Raw genomic sequence first — 22,586 nt, forward strand, 5'->3', positions numbered from 1 at the left:
GTCTGGGCATGCAGCTCTCCTGACTCGGACAAGAAAGAAAATCCCTTTCTGTTTGACATAGACCATCCTTCTGTGTTGGGAAATCCTGGTGAAGTATCACCTGAACTCTCCCAGTGAAAGCAAACAGGTGAAGATACTGAGAGCGTTCCAGGCCCAGTGGCTGCCGTGTGTTCAGAATGGTCCTTGGCTGGCTGCAGCCTGGCCCCTGCACCCCTCTCAGAAGTGGGTAAAGAGAGCGCAGAGTCATGCTCTGCCCCGTTCTGCTGAGGAAAGCTCCACAGTCCACGGGACGTGGGGGGCCTGGGGGGATCTCTCATGTTTAAATGTAACCAGTGTTGTCACGAGTACTGTCATTTGAAACATGCTAGTATTTCCAGATAGGCCAGTTTTGTTTTGAAAGTGTGAAATCAGAACAATTTTCAAAATTTAGTCCACAGCAGAACAGTATTAAAACGCTGTTACATTCACAGAGGTAGACACAGTGGACTTGTTGAATTAACTTGAGTCTATACTTAAAAGCTGTGCTTTTTAAGTGGTTTTGTTATGTTTGTCCTACCGTGTTCTGTGAAGGCTGGTAGAATGTGGATAAAGCAGTAAATATTTTAAGCCATTTACTCACAAATGCAGAAGCAGCCTGATGGAGGTTTGTGGGCCCATCTGTAGTACCCCAGGGTCAGGTTCTCAGGCTGTAGCCAATGCCAGCCCTTTGGTAACCGGTCTTTGGGCAAGCCTCACCCTGCCTGTCTGAGTCGGTGGCCTGGCCCGGGGCCCTCATGAGCTGTGGGGGGTCTGCTCCTGTGACCACAAGGCCAGGGTATGCTCACCATGAAGGAACAGGGGCCTTGCACCCAGAGGTAGACCACTGCTTGCCATTCAGGGGGCTCTCTGCTGGAGTTCCCATGACACACAGTCTCTCCAGGAATGACTGCTGTGTGGCTAGTGACCGCAGGAACTGAGCCAATTGGGCTGGGCCTTACCGCAGGGGGCGGGGGCTGCCCACAGACCCACCTGAGGGCGAGCACAGAGAGGTGTCTACAGATGAGTGTAAACGGAATCGCCTGCAGTGAGTGCCTGAGGTCAACTTGGACAGCCCCTGCTGCGCCCCTCGCAACTGCCAGGTAACCATGGGGAGCGTGTGCAAAGAGAGCGAAGTAGATAGAGCCCCTTGCCTGTGGCTGGAAGGAGGTAATCCACACATGATGAAGCTGGGAAGGGCCCTTTAGCACAGGAGTTCATTACTGTTCTGACTTGATTACAACGTAAACATACAGTCTTAAAGCCCAACTGTCTCCGTTTGGCACCACAGGGCAGGCCCCCCAGGCTGACCTGCATGGCACGGCAGGTGGCGCAGAGGGGAACTTGGACTTGGCTCAGTGGGCTTGGCTGCACCAAGGTTGAAACTGGGCTCAGTGTGTCCTGGGCAGGGCCAGCGTGTCCACAGCTGGGGGTGGGGGTCTGGGGGTCGGAGGGGTTTGGTGTATATCTTAGCAGTGACCTTGCAGGGGTTATGGTGAACTGTAGATTGGCGGTGATTCTAAGTTTCTTCTCTATTTTTTTCCATTTTCTCTTTATTAATAAGTGTCCAATAATTTAAAAATTGTAATTTAGGACAAATAGATTGACAGGAAATTTCAAGAACTCAATGTGTAGTGTGAACTTCTGATAGTGTTGGCTGGACCCAGAGTCAGTGAAAATATGCCCACATATTTCTTATGTCAGACATTAAAGGAAAGCGGGAATTCTTGGTTAGTATCTTTTCCTAGAATACATATGATCTTATGGAGGTGGCGCTAGTAGTAAAGAACTTGGCTGTCAACGCAGGAGATGCTGGAGACGCGAGTTTGATCCCTGGGTTGAGAAGGTCCCCTGGAGGAGGAAATGGCAACCCACTCCGGTTTCTTTACCTGGAAAATCCCATGGACAGAAGAGCCTGGCAGGCTACCGTCCATGGGGTCACAAAGAGTCAGACACAATTGAAATGACTTAGCATTAGCACTTATTCATATGTAAATATAATACTTAAAATTCCATTGATGATGAGAGTACATTTAGAGTAAAACATCAAATATGTTTTCACTAAGAACAGTCACGTGTCTGTTAATCTCAAACTCCTAAATTATCCCTCACCACCTTTCCCCTTTGGTAAGTTTGTTTTATATGTCTGTGGGTCTATTTCTGTTTTGTATAAGTTTATTAGTACCATTTTTTTAAAAACTTACTTATTTTTTAATTGAAGGATAATAGCTTTACAGAATTTTGTTATTTTCTGTCAAAGCTCAACATGAATCAGGCATGCTGCTGCTGCTGCTAAGTCGCTTCAGTCGTGTCCGACTCTGTGCGACCCCACAGACGGCAGCCCACCAGGCTCCCCCATCCCTGGGATTCTCTAGGCAAGAATACTGGAATGGGTTGCCATTTCCTTCTCCAATGCATGAAAGTGAAAAGTGAAAGGGAAGTTGCTCAGTCGTGTCTGACTTCTAGCGACCCCATGGACTGCAGCCTACCAGGCTCCTCCATCCATGGGATTTTCCAGGCAAGTGTACTGGAGTGGGGTGCCATTGCCTTCTCCTGAATCAGCCATAGGTATACGTATATCCCCTCCCTTTTGAACCTCCTTCCCATCTCCCTCCCTATCCCACCCCTCTAGGTTGATACAGAGCCCCTGTTTGAGTTTCCTGAGACATACAGCAAATTCTCGTTGGCGCTGTTTTACAAATGGTGATGCAAGTTTCCACGTTGCTCTTGCCACGCATCTCACCCTTAGTACCATTTTTCTTCCCTCTGTGTAAGTGATATCATGTGATATTTGCCTTTGCCTTACTTCGTTGGTAATCTCCAGGTCCATCCCTGTTGCTGCAATTGGCATTATGCTTACTACTGTATACAAACCAGTTACAGCAGGACCTCCTATGTAGCACAGGGAATCATACTCGATATGTTATAATAACCTGTAAGAGAAAAGAATCTGAAAAAAGAGTGGATACACACCTGTGTATAGCTGAATTACTTCACTGTGCACCCAAAACTAACACAACATTGTAAGTCAACTATATTTCAAAAAAGAAAAAAGCCAGTAGTTTTATAATTTTTGGTTATTGAAAGATCACAGAATTACATGTCTTGGTCAGTTTAATGATTTCTGAGATTTTGTTAACAAAAGCATTTAGATGTTGAAATGGAATCAATTAATCTTTAAATGGTCCCGCTAAAGTCAATGAATTTCCTTTAATGTTAAGACTAGTTTTTTTTTTTTAAATCTCATCTTGGCTATAGTTTATAATATAGTAAAGAGTTGAGAGAGGAAAAGGAAACCGCTCTCTCTTGCCTTTATTAAAGGAAAAGTTTCTTCCCTTTAATAAGAGTTTTGCTGAAATTAATTTCAGCTTCAACTAGTGAAAGGACCCCAAATACTAATACTGGATCTTTAAAAATCTTTAGATTTTTTAAAAAATCTAAAAAAACTTTTAAGTGTGAACTAACTTTAGACCTAAAGAAGAATAGCAAAAATAATAGCAGTTCCCATAAAAGCCCTTTATCAGCTTCCCTGAATGTTGACTTCTCACAAAGGAGACCAAGGAATGAACATCGTGTGGGGGGCCAGGGATTAAACCCAGAGAAGGCGATGGCGCCCACTCCAGTGTTCCTGCCTGGAGAGTCCCAGGTACGGGGGAGCCTGGTGAGCTGCTGTCTGTGGGGTCGCACAGAGTCGGACACGACTGAGCGACTTCCCTTTCACTTTTCACTTTCATGCATTGGAGAAGAAAGTGGCAACCCACTCCAGTGTTCCTGCCCGGAGAGTCCCAGGGACGGGGAAGCCTGGTGGGCTGCCATCTGTGGGTCGCACAGAGTCGGACACGACTGAGGCGACTTAGCAGCAGTGATTAAACCGCAGCTGCTGTTTGGTGATATGCCATCCTGGTGTTGGATTTGGGGTGTGTCCCAAACTCACTGCCCCCGTTGAAGTCTATAAAATTAATGTTTAAAAAACGATAAAGCATTTTGGGGGTGCTTTGAGACTGTAATAACTGTCCAGTGTTCATGCTCAGTGCCCATCAGCTACTGTGTCAGGCCAGCAGCGATGGTGGTGGTTTCATAGGAAAACAGGTCCCTCTGCTTTCTGCTCCTTTGTTGACTTACATCAGTGTGGACCGCGGCTTGTCTTCTAGCACTGTTGGTCATTTTGTTGTCAGATTGCAGTGCGTTTAGTTATTGGGAGCAATTTCAGGTTGGCTTCTGTGCCTTTTTTCTTTTTCCTAATGGTTTCTCAATTTCTAGCACAACAAGATGCCCCAGGCTTTTCTTTTTTCCTTGCCCCAGCCTTAGAGTCCGCCACCTCCAGGAGTCCTTGTTCCTCTTAGTGGAGAATGGTGTTTAGAATCCAAGACTTGGGTTCCACGCCCACAGCCACTCCTACACTACCCTTTGTACCTCCAGCCTGGCCAACTGTGTGGACACCTGCGATTCCAGCCCAGGCCTGCCCGGTCCCCTGACCTCCCTCCTGTGCGCAGTACTTCTTCATCCCAGCTGCCGCCCCAGCGTCTGTGTGCAGTGGTTTCAACACTGCTAACTCTCCCTGTGAGAAACACAACAGCTCCAGGGGAGAGTGCGCCTCTGTGTCCTCCCCGTCCATCGAGTGGGGTGCCCCTGGCTAACACAGGCCCATTTCCACTGTCCCAGGGGTCCCGCTGCCTATACTTTTTAATTTGCATTCAGGAAATTCACCCGTCATGAACAGCTGTTGACAGATTCATAGAGTTGGGTCCCCCAATTTCAGTACCAAACAGAATGGCTGTCAGATAGGAGGGCAGCAGCTCTTTCAGGAGATCTCTGTGTGTCCAAAATGACCCCTTTTCAAGCATTTCCTCTGGGGGCTGATGGGAGATGCCAGTTCACAGGTCACATCAGCAACAGCGCTCTGCCCCAGTTTGCTTTCTGTTGTCGCTGAATCCCAGTAGTCACTTGAGCTCCTCCTGATGTGTCCCTGATGGTTGAGGGTGGCAGTGTAGCGAAGGGAGGTTTCAGTGAAGCTGGTGGACAGTCTGAGCCCGGGGGTGCTTCCTTCTTGCCAGCCGTGGTCAGAGTTTGACTTGGGGAATAGGCCTCTCAGAGCAGCTCTCCGCTTGGCTGCCATTTCTGGGGAGGTGCAGGGCTCATCGCTGCTCTTGCTGGCCTCCTGGGCCCCCTTGTTTCTCTGTACCTGTGGTCCTGCCCCCACTACTGCTGTCCTCGTCCTGCCCTACAAGGCCCGTGCGCGAGGCCACCCTCTCTGTGAGCCCGCTGGCTCTGGTGGAGTTGGGGTTGGCCACCCCTGCTGCCCTATGAGCATATCTGCCACTGAGGCCCCGAGTCATGGGCGGGCTCACAGGCACGTGGAGGAGGGGACTGTGGGGTTGGCGCCCCGGGTCTGTGGAGAGTCCCTTTCACGAGCCTCCTCGCCTCTTCCTACAGCGCGCTGGTGATGGCCACCGTTTTCGACCGAGATGTAAACTGCAGGAGAGCAGCCTCTGTAAGTTGTCCTGTTTGGGCCTTTTCTTGAGGGTGTGGGTGGCTCTCACCCGTGACCACCTCCCCCGAGAGGCTGTTGTCACAGGCTTGGGAAGCAGGAGCGAGGCCCAGGGGGAGGGTGGCTCCCACTCCCTCTGGGTCCCAGCTGGGGAGTGGGCTGTAGCCTGTGGCGGGCGGGTCACGATGGGTTGCCGGCCTCCAGGTAGAGATGCAAGGGGGTCCCGGAGGGGCGAGTGTGGAGTGGGTGCTGCCGTCTGAGTGAGGGTGGGGCCTGGGATCAGTGTTGCAGGCGTGCCCTCTACTTGTGGGTGATGTGGAATTGCGATCTCTGTCCTCAGATGTCAGGGCGTCAGGTCACAGAGCTCCCCATGGCCTGCCTGCCCTCTGTTCTCTGAAGTACGTGGGATCCTTGAAACTTTGTGTTTCAAGCAAAAGTTTTCCAGGAAAGCCCAAGACCTTGTCTGTGTCCTGCAGTTTCTCTTCTTTTGTCTTGAGCAATAGTAGGAAACCTAATGATTCCTTGAGAAATCTTCACGTTTGTGCCTTAATATTTTCCCCCAGGCAGTAATTGTAAGATTCCTTGAAATACAGTAAGACTCTTGTTAAATCTGTGTTGCTTGTTGGGGAGTTCCCTGGTGGTCCAGTGGTTGGGACTCTGGGTTTCCACTGTAGGGGGCCTGGGTTCGATCCCCAATATCTTCACAAGCTGCGCTGCGAGGCCTTAAAGAAATTGCCTTTTATATTTTCTTTCTGTTTATTGGAACCTAAGAACTAATTTTGGGAAGCAGTAATAAAATCAAAGCACTGATGCTTTTATGATATCCTAAGGAAGAGGTGGAATAGAAGAACAGAAATTTTTTTTTTCTTTTTAAGTTACAATTAAAATCCTTTAAAATTAGTGGAAGTTCTTTGCATTAAACACCACCTAAGTGACCCCTCCTTACTTAGTGGCACACGTCTGTCGCAGTGAAAGGTGCTTCTGTTTGAAGCTCATTTGAAAAGGTAGGGATCAAGTACCTAATTGTCGGGGACAAAATTTCTCTTATCACAAAGCTGCTTCCTTGTGACGATCTGTTTGGCCCTTTTGGATCCCGGTTTGTGCTCTGGTTCTGTGGGCTCCACGGGACACCACACCCGGTGACCTGGGGCCTTCTCCTCTGGCGCCAAGGTGTAGGGGGCGCGATGAGCGTGGTGAGCTGCCGTCTTTGCGCGCTTGTCGTTTGGATGCTTTTCTGATGATTCAGTGGATGTTAGCAATTTGATCTCTGGTTCCTCTGCCTTTTCTAAATCCAGCTTGAACATCTGGAAGTTCATGGTTCACGCACTGTTGAAGCCTGGCTTGGAGAATTTTGAGCATTATTTTGCTAGTGTGTGAGATGAGTGCAATTGTGTGGTAGTTTGAGCATTTTTTGGCATTGCCTTTCTTTGGGATTGGAATGAAAACTGCCCTTTTCCAGTCCTGTGGCCACTGCTGAGTTTTCCAAATTTGCTGGCATATTGAGTGTGGCACTTTCACAGCATCATCTTTCAGGACTTGAAATAGCTCAACTGGAATTCCATCACCTCCACTAGTTTTGTTCATAGTGATGCTTCCCAAGGCCCACTTGACTTCACATTCTAGGATGTCTGGTTCTGGGTGAGTGATCACCCCATTGTGGTTATCTGGGTCATTGAAAAAGCAAGAGAGTTCCAGAAAAACATATACTTGTGCTTTATTGACTATACCAAAGCCTTTGACTGTGTGGATCACAACAAACTGTGGGAAATTCTTCAAGAGATGGGAATACCAGACCACCTTATCTGCCTCCTGAGAAATCTGTATACAGGTCAAGAAGCAACAGTTAGAACTGGACATGGAACAACAGACTGGTTCCAAATAGGAAAAGGAGTACGTCAAGGCTGTATATTGTCACCCTGCTTATTTAACTTCTATGCAGAGTACATCATGAGAAATGCTGGACTGGAAGAAACACAAGCTGGAATCAAGATTGCCAGGAGAAATATCAATAACCTCAGACATGCAGATGACACCACCCTTATGGCAGAAAGCGAAGAAGAACTAAAGAGCCTCCTGATGAAAGTGAAAGAGGAGAGTGAAAAAGTTGGCTTAAAGCTCAACATTCAGAAAACAAAGATCATGGCATCTCGTCCCATCAGTTCATGGGAAATAGATGGGGAAACAGTGTCAGACTTTATTGTTTTGGGCTCCAAAATCACTGCAGATGGTGACTGCAGCCATGAAATTAAAAGATGCTTACTCCTTGGAAGAAAAGTTATGACCAACCTAGATAGCATATTCAAAAGCAGAGACATTACTTTGCCAACAAAGGTCCGTCTAGTCAAAGCTATGTTTTTTCCAGTAGTCATGTATGGATGTGAGAGTTGGACTGTAGAGAAAGCTGAGCACCGAAGAATTGATGCTTTTGAACTGTGGTGTTGGAGAAGACTCTTGAGAGTCCCTTGGACTGCAAGGAGATCCAACCAGTCCATCCTAAAGGAAATCAGTTCTGAATATTCATTGGAAGGACTGATGCAGAAGCTGAAACTCCAGTCCTTTGGCCACTTGATGCGAAGAACCAACTTATTGGAAAAGACCCTGATGCTGGGAAAGATTGAAGGTGGGAGGAAAAGGGGACGACAGGGGGATGAGATGGTTGGATGACATCACTGACTCAATGGACATGAGGTTGAGTAAGCTCTGGGAGTTGGTGAAGGACAGGGAAGCCTGGCGTGCTGCAGTCCATGGGGTTGCAAAGAGTCAGATGTGGCTAAGCGACTGAACAAGAACATACAGTGTGACCTTTAGGACTACCTTTCCTGCAGCACGATTCCCAGAGTCCAGCCAGGCCTTGGCAGTACTGGCAGCCCCTGCTTCCGGCCCATCCCTGGCTGAGTCGTGTCCCCTGTCCGGCTGTGCACATCTGCTGTTGGGCCTCTGGGTTGTTTCTGCTTTGGAACTATTAAGAATTAAGCTGCTGTGACCATTCATGTACAGATTTTCATGTGAATACAATTTCTATTTCTCTGGGATAAATGCCAAGAATAGGATTTGGGGGACATATGGTAGTTGCACGTTTAGCAAGGCCCTTCTGTGTGGAAGGGCCTTGCTGTTTTCCAGAGGGGCTGCACCGCTGTAAACCTGCCCTCCATCGTCTGTCAGTGATCAGTTTTCCTACGGCCTCCCCAGCATTTGGTGGTGTCATTATTTTTGTGTTCGTGACGTTGCTTAGATGTGTGGTGATAGCTCACCCTGGCTTTAATTTGCATTTCTCTCATGGTGATGCTAGTGATGTTGAGCATCTTTTCATGTGGTATTTACCACCTGTATCCTCTTCGGTGAAATGTTGGTTTGTGATATTTAACCACCAATGCTCCTTGTGTGCATTTGATGGGTCTAGTAATTAAAGTGACACAAGACAGATTAACAGGGGAGAAAAACAAGTTAATTCGTACAGACGGCAGTCTCATAAAATGGGCCCCCTAAAGTGACCAAAGCAGGCTGTTTATATATCCTTTTTGGACAAAGAAATGGTTATTTGTGAAGATTTAACAGAACGGGCTGGTGAAGGAGTGACAAGATTTATTTCCATAACTGGTGATGAGGATGCTTTCTTGCCTCCTGAAATGGGGAATGTACCCTCACATGAGACACTGATTCTTGCTTTCAGAGTCGGGGTGTTTTAAATACCATCCCCCCCCCACACACACACACACTGGCTATTTGTCAAGTAACTTTAACTCGAAATAACAATATGTGGCCTGGGTGGCCTGCCTTCAGCTCCAACAGTCTTTTGCCTCCCTTTTTTACTGGGTTGTTTGTTTTTATTGTTGAATTTGGGAGTCTCTGTATTCCAGATACGAGTCCTTTATTGGGCAGGTGGTTTGCATGTTCTTCTTACCAGTTTGTGGGTTTCTGTTCATCCTCTTTACAAGTCTTTCACAACAACAAGAGTCTTTTAATTTCGATGAGATCGAACTCACTGCTGTTTTCTTTTACGGATCATGTTTCTGGTGTCAAGTCTGAGAATCTGAGAATTCATTGCCTAGCTCTCGATCCTAAAGGTTTTCCCTGTTCTGTCCCATTGATCTATGTCTGTCTGGGTTACCACGGCTCCATAGTAACCCTAATACTGGATAGAATGAGTCCTCTCATTCCCTCCCCGCCCCCCATTATGTCACCATTTTAGGGCTTGTGCTTTCTCCTATAAATCTTGTGTTTTTTTATCTTTTAAACAATGTCACCAGTATAGTAAATGTGTTCCTAAATATTGCATGTTACATAAATTGATACCGTATCTTTTCTTCATTGCCTTTTGGTTCATTTCAGTTTTGTTTTTTATTTTCTTTAATGAATTTATTGTGAAAGCTGAAAAAGGGTACATAGCAAAAGTCCAGTCTCCCTGCTCCCAGTGTGAAAGCTGCCCGAGGGCCCTCAGGGAAGGGCGGTTCTAGCTGTACCTCCCTGAGGCCACCGAATGCTGGGTCTTGGAGACAGCCAAGTCCTTTGCCTTCCTCTGTTGCCTGCGGGAGGTGCTGGGCACCCATTTAAACATCCTGTGGGGGTCTTTGTGTTCTGTTGTCTTGATTCCTTATGCACGACTAGGCGTGCTCCTCCCAGCACTCCCAGGGGATGGTGAAGGTGTGTGTGAGATGAAAGTCCTGGAGCTTATGACCTCATTCCCAAGATGCTCCTGCTCCAGGCATTCAGCCTGTGTCTGTAAGCAGATTTGTGCTTCCCAGGAGCTCCCTGAAGCCACTGGCCACCTGACCTCTGCCCTTTGACCTATCTCTGGTGGATGGCACGTGGCGATGAGGTTGCATTGTGTGCACTTGATAGCTGGTGGCGAGAAGGTCCCTGAAGGACAGGGAAGCCTGGTGTGCTGCAGTCAGGGGGTCACAGAGTCGGACACGACTGAGCGACCGAACAGCAAACAAGAAGGTCCGTCTGAGGACACCTCATCCTAAGTGAAAGTCTGGACCTTCTGAACAGCCCCTCTCGGAGCCTGTGAGCGGGACGTGGAGCGTGTCCACTGTCGTCCTGGGGAAGGCGGTGTGGGGAGACCAAGCACGCAGTGTCACCCCTATATGCTGTCATCACAGATCCCCAGTAAGATGACTTGGGCTCTGGGCCTTTAGTTCACCTAATAGATTTGGCTTTATTCCTGTTTCTGTATCTAGGGCCTTGAATCAGGCTTTGGTGTGAAAGTCAGCATCAGCCACTTAGCAGATTTTATAAACTTGAATTCTCAGCCTGTGGTTTGAGAGCACACCAGGATGTAAAAAGAGAAAGATAAAACCACCCCTGAGGCTCTGAGTGGCCAACAATGAGACCTTTATTTAAAAAAAATAAAGTCGTGGCTCATTTGTTCTGCACCGGCTTTGCTGGGCGTCCATCACCAATGGCCAGCGAGTGCACACCTAACTCACCACTCTGTTTGTGTTTCTCTTCCTAAGGCTGCTTTCCAGGAGAATGTGGGGCGACAGGTATGGTTAATTTTAAATATCTTCATTCCTAAAACTTCCTGTAGATGCAGAAGTAGAAATAGTAGAGCCACCGACGTGGGTAAAGACTTGACCTAAAATAAGCCAGTGCTTCGCAGGGTGACTTCTGGTCACAGGTTCACTCATAACTCAACTCAGGTGAGTGTTGACACAAGTTTTAAACAATTAGTAGCTGTTTTACAGGAAACTTGAATGTGTAATTTTCACAAACGTCAGAAATCCACGCCTCATGCATTGCGGAGACCCTTCTGGTGTCAGCAGTTGCCCCTGGGCGCCGGAGGAGTTTGGGCAGAGGAGCTTGGCTGGGCAGGGGCAGAGACATGACCCCTGCCTATCCCCTTCGTGGAAGGAGCCAACTTCCTCATGCCAGTGCCCCACAGCCCCTCCTGACGCAGCATCCTGCCGCAGACCCTGAATCTCTTAGCACCGGTCAGCCTGGGCTGGGAGTGTGGCGTTTATCCCCAAGTCATTCATACTGTATGTGACGATGACCACCCTGGGACCTGTGGCCAGTCTGGTGGCAGATGGGGGAGAGGCCAAGCTGAGCTGTGTTGAGAAGGGCGCCAGGAGAGGGGTCTGGGCTGGAGGTGAGTGAGTTGCAGGTGTGAGAATACTGGGGACAAGCAGTGATGGGCCTTGGGGTCTTGACGGGCACAGTTCAGACTGCAGGACTGATGGGGGCCCACGCAGAGTGGCTGCTTGGCAGGTGGGAGGGCGGGAGTGGCGGTAGGTGGGAGAGGTGGTTGTCCTCGAGAGGGAAGACTTGGATGAATACAGGATTCTAAGACTCCTTGCCTGGACATCTGGGAGAAACTGTGTGTGCAGAACTGTTGCCTTGGGTGACGCCGAGTCTGTCAGGGTTCTCACAGCAGGGTCGGCCTTGCTGTTGAACCAGAGCCTGTGTTCTCGGCACTGGGCCCACAGCCTCTCGGTTGACTCGCCTTTCCTGGGTCGACAGGGAGGGACCAGGGTGAGAGGGCTGATGCTGCAGCTTCCACAGGGATGACGCTTGGTACCTGGTGGGAGGGTCTCCTGGAAGCATGGGGTACTGGGCACGGAGGTGCTTCCATCCATGTGGCCCGGGTGTTGGAGGGGTCCCCCAGCCCTTAGGGTGCAGCCGGGAAAGGGATCAGCGGGTCTTCAGGCTCGCCCAGGTCTGTGAAGGCAGCCGACCTGCTCACCTCCCATTGAAGGTCATAGAACCGCCAAGGGGCAGTGAGGAGGGTGGATTAGCTGGGAGTTCTGTAGCCTGAATTGTGAACTGTGGCCCTGCACGTGGAGGGGTTAGGGCCTTGAGGTGAGCTGTCCAGTTCTGAATGCGGTGTTAAGGCTAAACTGATGCCTAGGTAGTTTCAAACGAAGACTTGAATTCCGTAGAGGGGACCAAATCACGCAGCTTGAACTTGAATTTGTGCTATGTTGAGATTGTTGAGGTGCCACCTCATCCTTTGGGGGTGTTTTTCTGAGGAAAGAAGCTAGTAAGGGCTCAGCCTTTCTTCCATTGCTGTGAGGTGACTGAGACCCAGTGTGCTTGAGTGTCACCTAGTCCTGCCTGCCTGGAACCCCAAGAACTGAGAAGAAAGAAAGCTGGTCACTTAGCAGCTGCCAGCCTCTGGAGGGGGGCTGGCCCAAGGGGGCCCTGGGGCGTCGGGAGGCGCCTTAGCGCTGGCCCGGCCGGCAGCCTTGCGCAGTGGAGCAGAGGGCGCCGCCCCCTCCTGCAGCCACAGTGGCCTCTCTCTAACTCGGCCTCAGGCTGGTGGGGGTGGCCTGGGGCCCAGCAGGAGTCAGCCCGGTGCGTGGTTGCCCCTGGGGTGTTGGGGGCCCTCCCCTGCACTGAGCTGTGTAGGGAGATGGATTGACTTTTAGGTTCACTCGAGAACCAAACCTCTGATCCTGAGGTTGTGTCCATGACAAACTTGCCAGGGTCCATTGACAATTTGGAGTCAGACTTCAAGTTCAGTTCTTCATGTGTGGGGCTCCCTCAGAGAGACAGTGTGGAAGGTTAGCAGTTTATGGGTCCCTGCGCCTAGGGCTTGCTCAGAGTGAGGAAGGGTGCCAGGGGCCCAGGCCTCCCCAGACCCTCTCGTGGTTAGTGACAGCACCGCATTCTATCCTTGGTTGCAAGTTTGTCATTTATGTCCTTTTAGAGAACTTATGTCTCGTTTTCAGAGTTTCAAGTATTGTCACCAGAGAGTGGTATCAGTAATAACTTGCAGACTTTGGCGTGGGGCCTGGGCCTAGGCTGGGAACGTGTCCCTGGGTGTGGCCAGCGTCCCTGACCTCCCCCAACCGTTTGTTTCAGAGTCTGGTCCTGGTTGTCAGCTGTCGGGCCCCCACACATGACCTCCCAGTTTTTGTCTTGTTCATTCTCCCACCAGCTATGGGGGTGGGCTCCTGTCCAGGATTCACAACCCAGGCAGGTGCCGGACCCCTTCAGGGGTTCTGGAGTCCTTCTGGCTGGAGGGGCACTGGTTGAATGAAATCTGAACTTGAGTTCTGCTGAAATCTGATGTCTTTCTGTGGTGTGTGGTTCAGAGAAAGGGCTCTTACATTATTTCAAAGTTGAAATGCTAGAATTGTTAGGGAAAATTTTTTTTTAAGTGCTTCAGATAATTTTAGCACAGTGTCCAGCCTCGGAGAGGCAGTCAGTAGTCCTTGACTTGAAAGTCCTTGGGTGAGCTTGGCATGTAGTCTTTGCTGTCAGTTTAGTAACCAAGTCTACGTTTCCTAGCACGTCTCAGTTTGTTTATAAACCTAACTCATGTGCATATGGTTACCAAACTTTGAAAATGCCTTTTTTATTCATTGAAATAATTTTCGTCTCTTTCTCCTCCCCACTTTTTTGTTAGGGTACTTTCCCTCATGGGATCGACATTTTGACCACAGCTGACTACTTTGCTGTTGGTAACAGATCTAACTGTTTCCTGGTTATAAGGTAAGTTTTAATAGTCATTGTAAAATACAGTGTTTTCTTTGAATCTCAGATCAGTTTCCACAGTTTGGTCTCTTGAGCCTGGAAGATCCACTGAAAGTACATTTATGTGTGAAAAGATTGAAAAAGTAATTGAAAACGGTTTTGAAAGGTTTCTTTCTCACTGATGGGACAGAGTGCCTAGTGTATGAGTCCGTTTACATAAAACTTCACGAAATACGAAAGAATCCAGAGGAGGACAGTAGCACCTCGGGGGTGGCCTGGAGAAGGGGGTACTCACCTTTTAAAGAGGTGTGAACGGTTTGAGGAGCACTGCTGCGGTGGTGATTTTTCTCTTAAACTATCATTTCGTTGAGAGCATGGTCTTTTACCGGGAATAGCCACGAGCCAAACCCGTGTTTGCTTTCTGTGTGGCCACTGCTCCACTGGGGAGCTTCTCAGAATGAACCTTCAGATTGAAAGTTCCTCTATTATTTCAGTGAAGCAGAGTTTCCCAAGTGGAAGTTATGAGTATAACAGAGGTATTTGAGAAATCAGGTCAAGGATTAAATATTTAATGTCCCTAACTGCAGTTTTACAGAAATCGCATCAAAGCTTACATAATTTAAGTACATAAGTCATGGGGCAGTGAGTCCAGTGTCTTAGTTAATTAACCCATTGCAACACTAGTACAGGATAGGCATGATTTCATGAAGTGACTTATTGGCCTTAAACTGGGAGAGGAAGCACACCAATGCCTTTTTAAATTGTTACCCGTTAGGTGTCTGAGGGATAGATTCCCCAACACCCCTGCTGTGCAGACTGTGCAGAAACTACATTTCTCCATAACCATCATGGACAGATATTTTTTTAAAAAGATGTAGCATTTGGCCTCTTTCCCAGAAACAATCTTTGCCCAAATAGACTCTGTATTTTTAGCATCCTTTCCACCTTTCCTCAGCATTTAATGGCCTTCTTTGCCTTCTCAGTTCTTTCCTGTTTTAATTCTGTTTTCTTTGATTCTTAATCTTTGAACATGTATTATACATGGAGAATCTCTCACCTTTGCCCAAGTTTCCTGGCTGAAAACTTGCAATGTTTGGCCTTGGCATGCTTTTCTTGTGGCTGAGGTCTCTTAGTTGGTCTGTTTTTCATAGATGGGCTGGCTTGGGGTCTGTCTTTTTTTTACAGAGGGTTTTGCACACTTGCCTGGACAAGAGGCAGTTTGTGCAGGTGGGTCCAGCCGTCATGGACCCGGGGGCTGTGGCTGCACCCCGTTACCATAGGGCGCTTTGGGGAAGCTCTCCCCTTGCCCCAAGGCAGGGCTGACACCCAGGGTCCTATGCCAAAGGAGCCTGGTGGGGCTGGGGGGACAGCCCTGCAGGAAAGAGTCCAGAGAGCAGGGCCCAGCCCGGCGGGGTGGGGCTTCTGAGCGACAGTGGTCTTTGAGTTGTCTTGAGGTCAAGGAACCAGGTTTGATGGTCAAATCTGCATTTTGAACATATCACTGTAGTTACGTTTTGGTAACTGGAAGCAAGGAGACAGGGCCCCTCACAAGGTGGGAGACAGTCAGGGAAAGGTCAGGGCCCCTCCTGAGGTGAGGGGGACATGGTCAGGAGACAGCTGGGGTGCAGGAGTTGGGTCACTAGGAGAGTTGGGGTGTTGGGTGCACCAGTGAGGGAGAAAATGCCTTGGGTTTTGGGGAAGTTCAGCTTCACCCAACACAAGGGGCTCATGGCACAGCTTGAGTGGATGTATGGGCTGCTGTGTGGATGGTTCTCCTGGAGATGGGAGTGTCTGATGCAGACTTGAAGCTTGCGGACGAGGACCATCAGGTGGGGAGACTGACATCGTCTTACCTCTACTTTTGACTCAGAGCTTTGTCGCAGTACTGGTGACACATGGAAGATCGCCTGTGTTTAATGTGTAGGTTCCGATCAGTGTTGACAGGCACAGATCTCTGCCACCAGAACACAGATAGCGAGAGACCTGGCTCCGGAGGAGCTCCGGGTGCCCCTCCTCCAGTGGCAGAGAATCTGCCTGCTGGTGTAGGAGACACGAGACACGGGCTCAGTCCCTGGATCTGAAAGGTCCCTGGAGTAGGAAACGGTGACGCGTTCAATCCCACGGGCAGAGAAGCCTGGCAGCCTAGAATTCAGTGGGGTCTAAAAGAGTCAGACAGTACTGAGCACGCACGTAGGCACTCCAGGCACCGGTCTGTTCCTCACTCTGGGTCATTCGGTGACTGGAGCCGTGTGGCGTGGACTCTGGGTGCTGTCCTGGCCCCCTGCGCTCCGCCTGCTTCCTCGGATGTGTCCGTCCTTCCTGTGCCCATGCCGTCCTCGTTCCTTCATGTGATGAACCACGTCTGTCCATCTGTGAAGTGGATCTCAGAGTTTCCAGGTGGGGCTTCGATCATCTTCGAGTGCATGTGTCTGTGGGGAGGTGCTTTCCTTTATCTGGTTAAACACTGGGAGTGGAGTGGCTGGACACTGATTTTTTAAGAAACTGCCAGATGGTTTTCCGCAGTGACTACCTCGTTTTACCCTGTCCTCGCCAAACCCTGGTCTGGTCAGTTTTTTTTCTTTTTTTTTTTTAATCTCAGCCATTCTAGTGAATGTGCAGGAGGAGCTCATTAATTTGTTTTTTTCCCAACGACTGATGACATTGAGCATCTTACCGTGGGCTCATTTGACCAGTCCTTTGCCTGGTTGTTTCCTGGGCTGGTTGTCTTTGTGTTACAGAGACTTTGAGAGTTCTTCCTGTGTTCTGGATGCAGATCCTATCTTAGGCCCTTGATCTGCCCGTTTCCTCCTTGTCTGTGGCCTGTCCTTACAGAGTCCCGTGTATCCCTACTATGAAGCCCTTTGTTAAAAATCAGCTTAAGTTTTGTTCTCCTATTTTATTACATCTGATTTGCATACAGTAAAATTCACCAGTTTAAAATAGGTACATACTCACCTCTGCAGTCAACACAGGGAATGTTTCTGTCACTCCAGAAAGTTCCCTCAAACCCAGGCCCTGCCAGCCTCTGAGTTGCCTTCTGTCGCTGGAGCTGGGCTTTTCTAGAGCGTGTAGGACAGTCACGTGGTGTGTGGGCTCCTGTCACTGTGTGTGTCATCATCCGTCAATGCTGCTCGGTACTGGTCCACTGCACGGGCTTGTCCCTCTCACCAGCTGGTGGCCATTTGAGGCTCTTGACTTTGGATGTGTGCGTCCGGGTGGTGCTTCTCTTTGCCCAGCTATTTTCTGCTGTAGTGTGACGAGCAGTTGTGAGAACTGTGTTGGTCTGTCTTCTTGCAGTTGTAAATTTTCTTAACATATCGCTGGCACCTCAGCACTGTGCATCCGTCTAAAGATGGATTTTGTCCTATTTTGCTTTCTGGTGGTTTGCTTTCCAGTCGTTTTGCACGTTCCTGTCCCGTAAATGCTTCACACTAAGGGAGCCCTGAGTGTACTTTCCCTCCTCCCAACCCAGTGAGCATCGTGCCGCCCACATCACCCCCTCCTGCTCTCATTCCGCGCGTCCCGTTGGTGACCTAGTTCTGTCACTCCTTCCTTCCTAACAACCCTCAAACGTTCGCCGCGCGTCTGCCCAGTTGTCACCGTGGCCCAGCTCTCCCTGCCTGTACACTTGCAGAGCCTCCGTGACCACCCCTGTCACTGGTCTGAGTGCAGGACCGTGGCCCCACCCTGCCTCCTGGCCCCCAGTGGGTCATGCACCCTCCTTGGCTCTCCCCACCGTAGTCCTTGCCTTGTGGTGGGTGCCCCTCATAGTTTGCACTTGGCCTCCGTGCCTGAGTCCCTGTAAGTGCTGAGCGCCGCCTGGGCTGGTGGTTCCAGCAGTGCGTCTTCTCCAAGGTCAGCCGCTAGTTAGTGCCAAAGCTCAGACCAGAATTCAGGTAGCCAGCCCCTGTCTGGTTCTTCCTGGGAGGCTGCTGGTTTGTCTGCCCACTTCTCTGGGAGCTCAGGTTGCTGGCCTGGGTTGGGTCTGTTTGTTGGGTGGGCCCAGGGCCCCCTAGGTTATGTGGGACCAGGAGTCACATCTTGGCTCCATTTCTGACAGCTTTGACTGTCCTGAGTTTTCTGTTTTCTTCTTCTGACTCTCGCTTAAGTGATTTCTTCATTTTTAGAGGGGCTCTCAATCTAGCTTGTTGCTGGAGAAGCCTCTGCTTTTCTTCCTCTCATGCCCGGAGCACAGATTTTCCCTGACTTGACTCTCCCAGAGCTCATGCCTTGTAGCACAGGCATGCCCACCTGGCACCTGTGTTCACCCTGTGTACATGTAGTGTGCCCACACAGGGTTTGGGTAAAATCCTGTCCCCTCTTCTTGGCCTTCTGTGTTATCCACTGTGTTTTTCAGCCTCTGTGTAACACGTGGGTGATGGACAAGTCCATAGTGGGGCTATGTAGATGGTATGGCAGGTTCAGGCAATATGTGTAAGCAGTTGGTGTTTTAGAGGCATCAAGTCTAAAAGTGCAGTTTTTGCAGTAAGTAATACATGTGCATGGTATAAAATTCAGAAGGTGCAGGAGTTGTTTAGGGAAAACCAGGGCATCTCCCGTCTCCTCTGAGACACCTGGTTCTACCCTGGGGGTCCTTGTTGACCCCCAGTTCCTGCATCTTCTAGAGAGAGTCGGTTCATGGCTGTGGGCGTATTGACTTCCCTCTGTCCATGCTGAGCAGTGGCACACCGTGCGCAAGGTTAGAGCCACTGAAGTGCTCATCCACGGAGGATTGGCCAGATACAGGCACACCGTGGGGATGTTGTGGGTTCCGGGCCAGACCGCTGAAACAAAGCGAGTATTGCGTTAAAGTGAGTTGCATAAATTTTTTGGTTTCCCACTGCATATGAGAATTATCTTAAAGGCTGTTAGGAGGGTAATAGTTAGGTGTCTATAAAAAAAAAAGTCCATGCTTTAATTTTAAAATGCTTTATTGCCAAACACTGCTAACCATCATCTCAGCTTTCAGCGAGTCATAATAACGTGAGCCGTCACTGTTCACAGATCACCATGACACATATAATAATATTGAAAAAAAAGTTTGAAATGTTGCAAAAATTACCAAAAGGAGGCATGCAAAGTGAGCACATGCTGCTGGAAAATGGTGCTGATTTGTTCAATGCAGGGTTGCCATGTATCTTCAGTTTGTAAAATGTGCAGTGTCTGTGGAGTACAATAAAACGAGGTCAGCCTGTAGTAGCCAAGTTGGGCTGTCAGTAGTAAGGAGCAGCTCTGCGCATGTGTCGTCAACAGCACAGCCTGGACGCCGTTTGCTGCCTGTGACGTCCTGCGTTTGGAGAGCCTTCCGTATTTTTATGTGGACTGTGACCTGTAGATCTCCCCTCCTGGCCATTGGCTTCTGTCTTTTGCTGTTATGAACCGTGTGGAGTGAATATTCTTGTGTATATTCTCACCTGTGTAGTTATATCTGAGTGAATTAACCAGAAGTGGAACTGCTGAACCAACAGGTATTCTTCTTCAATTTCCTGGGCGATGCCACTTGCTGTCTCTAGAGGCTGTGCCAAGACGCTGTCCCCAGCAGTGTTTCTGGGTGCTTCTAGATCCTTCCAGCGGCAGCTGTAAAACCCTGATTTTGGCAGTTTGCCAAAAACTTTGGACAAAACTTTTCTTTCTGTTTCCCATTGAATGAGGCTGAATGTTTGAGCTGTATCTTTTCTATAAACTTTGGTGATTTTTCTCCTAGGTGATGATATTATTGATTTGGAAATACTCTGTTACAGAAGTCTCTTGTTTGTGGTAGCAGTTGCAGATATTTTTTTGTTTTATGGTGTGTTTTTCCTGGCAGCATTCTTCTCCTTTGGTTGAGTATTTTGAAGGTACCAATTTCTTCTTCTTTGGCTCCTGGGTTTTGAGTCATAATTAGAAAGGCGTGTCCCACTTGGAAATTATTTTTAGAAGTTCTGCTATGGTGTTTTCAGATGTAGCTTTTATTTTTAAGGCGTAATTACGCTTCATCAGCTGTCCTCATATGAAGCGTACAGTTCAGTGAGTGCTGGCAGCCTGCACACTTGGGTGGCCAGCACTGCCACTGAGATGTAAGAAGCTCAGCTTTTTGGCCCCAGGCTGCTCTGCCCATCACCGTAGCTCACTGAAGCCGTTTGTAGAATGTCGCACAAGTAGAATCAGAAAGAACAGATTCTTGGACCTGGCTTCTTTCAGCACGGTGGTTTCAGAGAGTCACACTTACTGTGCGTGTGTTGGTAGCTTGTTCCTCTTTATTACTGAGCTGTCTTGAGTCTGCCACTGTTCTGCAGTTTATCTGTTAATCCTCCTGTTATAGACAGACATTTAGGGGGTTTTCTCTTTGGGGCTCTGATGAATGAAGCTGCTTGAAGTCTTTATTATTTAGAAGTCTTTTTTTTTATGGGGACTTCCCTGGTGGCTCAGACGGTAAAAGCATCTGCCTGCAATGCGGGAGACCCAGGTTCGATCCCTGGGTTGGGAAGATCCCCTGGAGAAGGAAATGGCAACCCACTCCAGTACTCTTGCCTGGAAAATCCCATGGATGGAGGAGCCTGGTGGGCTGCAGTCCATGCGGTCACAAAGAGTCGGCCACGACTGAGTGACTTCACTTCTTGTGGATTTATATCTTCATTTCTTTTAGATAAATACTTAAAAGGGGGTTTATAGGAAACTTAAAAGGTTTATAGGAAACTGCCAGTTTTTGAAAGTGGTTATATCGCTTTATGTTCTCAGAAGCAATGTGTGAGTTCCTGTTCCTGCACATTCTCACCATCTCTGAATATTGTTTTTTCCAGCATGTTTATTGCCGGCTTTCCTGAGTACACACAACCAATGATAGAACACCTGGTTACCATGAAGATCAACCATTGGGATGGGTAGGTTTTGTGTTTTTGTGTTTGCCTAATTAATTTATCTGTCAAATAAGAATTCTTATTATTTCCCAAGGGAGAGATTAAATTGAGCTCGTAAGCCTTTAATACGTTTTTTGATTATAGATTTCATAGTTTTAAAGGAACTCTTGAGAAGTAATGTAAGTTCCACTCTTCACACCTGATGTATTGGTTAATGGTCTACCTGGAGACTTCAGTGACATCTGCTGGGTGTGTAAACATTCCCATGTCATGAGGGCAGGGAACTTGGGCTGTGGGATCCGCTCATCCCGCTATGGCCACGGCCTCCCACCTTGCATCTGCTCCATTTGGCCACTTAGCCGTCTCCTCCATCCTTCCTGGAGCCAGGCAGGCCTTTCCTTTTTCCTGATTACGGGGCAGTTTCAAGGTGTCTTCGCATTTCCCAGCAGTTAAACGTGTCCATCCAACGGGGAGGACCATTGTATGACCCAGAGCAGGTTATCAGCGCTTCCGTCAGCACCTCTGGGAAAACAGCTTACTTTCTCTTGGAAAGCTCTGTGTAGCTGCTGGCGCTCAGGCCGAGGTCCGAGGGACACAGATGTCTGTGTGTGTAAGGAGCTTCTTCAGGTTCTGCATCTGGAATCCCAGCTTATAGTGGCTGTTGCTTCTAGTCAATAGGACATTTAAAACCAAAATTGCAACTGTGTGACCCATGGTGTTAGACTAAACTTCTTAGCTGTTGAAATCTCCAGCTGTCGTTGAATGTTTGTTTCTTCTTCCGACTCTGTCCTTTTTCCTCGGTGTATTCTGGGTGAGACTCTGGTTAGGTGCATATACATTTCTGACTTTTTTTGTATCTTCCAAATGTATTGTCTCTTTTCGTTTCATGTTAGATTTCTTATCTTAAAGTGTAATTTGATATTATTATAGCTTAAGGGTCAGCAAGCTTTTTCTTGTAAGGGCCAGAGAGTAATATTTTAGGTCATTGTCCCATGTATTTTATTGTTTTTTTTTCCTTTATAAAATCCTTTAAATATGTGAAAACCATTCTAAGCTTGGGGCCTTACAGAAAGAGGCCTGTCACAGCCCCCATCACCTTGCACCCCTGTCTGTCTGTGGGGGGACGGCGGATGGTCCCTCCTTTACATCCAGCGTGGCGACCAACGCCTTTTATTTGAGGGCTATAGTCTTTTCACATCTGTTGTGGTATCCATGTCGTTTAATTTACACTTGTAATTTTACTGTGTGGTTTCTGTTTCTTCCTCATTTTTTAAATTGTTAATTTTATTTAAAACATTCTTTGTGGAAGTATTCTTTTTAGTATAAGCTCTAAAAACCTGAAATTTCCAGGATTCATAAATGGAGGGGAAATTGCAGTCAGATTTGAAGGTCCTCATGATAATACCTGCTCAGATTTTTTTCAAATGTTAGGATTCATGGAACAAGATTATGCCTAATTTTTAAATGATTCTTCAGAGGCAGAGATACTTCTGCCTTTCTCTGTTTTTGGCCTGGATTATATCCATAAAGAGATATGAGCTAAAAGTTGATAAAGAGAGTCTCTTCAGTTTCCTATGAATACATGGCTTGTGGGAAATGGGGAGCCTTACAGAATTCTTTAGTGATGTAAATATATCTTCACCAGTGTAGATATTCTGCTACACTTCTAATAGTGTATACTTTTGAAAGTTATTATCCAGTGTTTTGGGTTTCTTTTTAAACATTTTTTGATAAGCAGCAGTGGAGAAGGCAATGGCAGCCCACTCCAGTACTCTTGCCTGGAGAATCCCATGGATGGAGGAGCCTGGTGGGCTGCAGTCCATGGG

General features: G+C 48.2%; 1 protein-coding gene across 3 annotated transcripts in view; it reads left to right on the forward strand.

Moving 5' to 3' along the window:
- The window catches only part of TBCD (tubulin folding cofactor D), a 145,222-nt gene that overhangs the window by 84,083 nt on the left and 38,553 nt on the right, over positions 1-22,586 (forward strand). For all 3 annotated transcript variants that reach the window (XR_005721771.1, XM_040244922.1, XM_040244920.1), the window contains exons 15-18: positions 5,449-5,506; positions 10,960-10,989; positions 13,857-13,942; positions 20,704-20,784. Coding sequence is in view for 2 of the 3 variants with exons in the window: in XM_040244922.1 (XP_040100856.1) it covers positions 5,449-5,506; positions 10,960-10,989; positions 13,857-13,942; positions 20,704-20,784 (255 nt within the window). In the remaining variant the exon portion in view is untranslated. The remainder of the gene's footprint in view (positions 1-5,448; positions 5,507-10,959; positions 10,990-13,856; positions 13,943-20,703; positions 20,785-22,586) is intronic.

This window comes from Oryx dammah, unplaced genomic scaffold, assembly GCF_014754425.2.
Source record: "Oryx dammah isolate SB20612 unplaced genomic scaffold, SCBI_Odam_1.1 HiC_scaffold_8, whole genome shotgun sequence".
Taxonomy (NCBI): Eukaryota; Metazoa; Chordata; class Mammalia; order Artiodactyla; family Bovidae; genus Oryx; species Oryx dammah.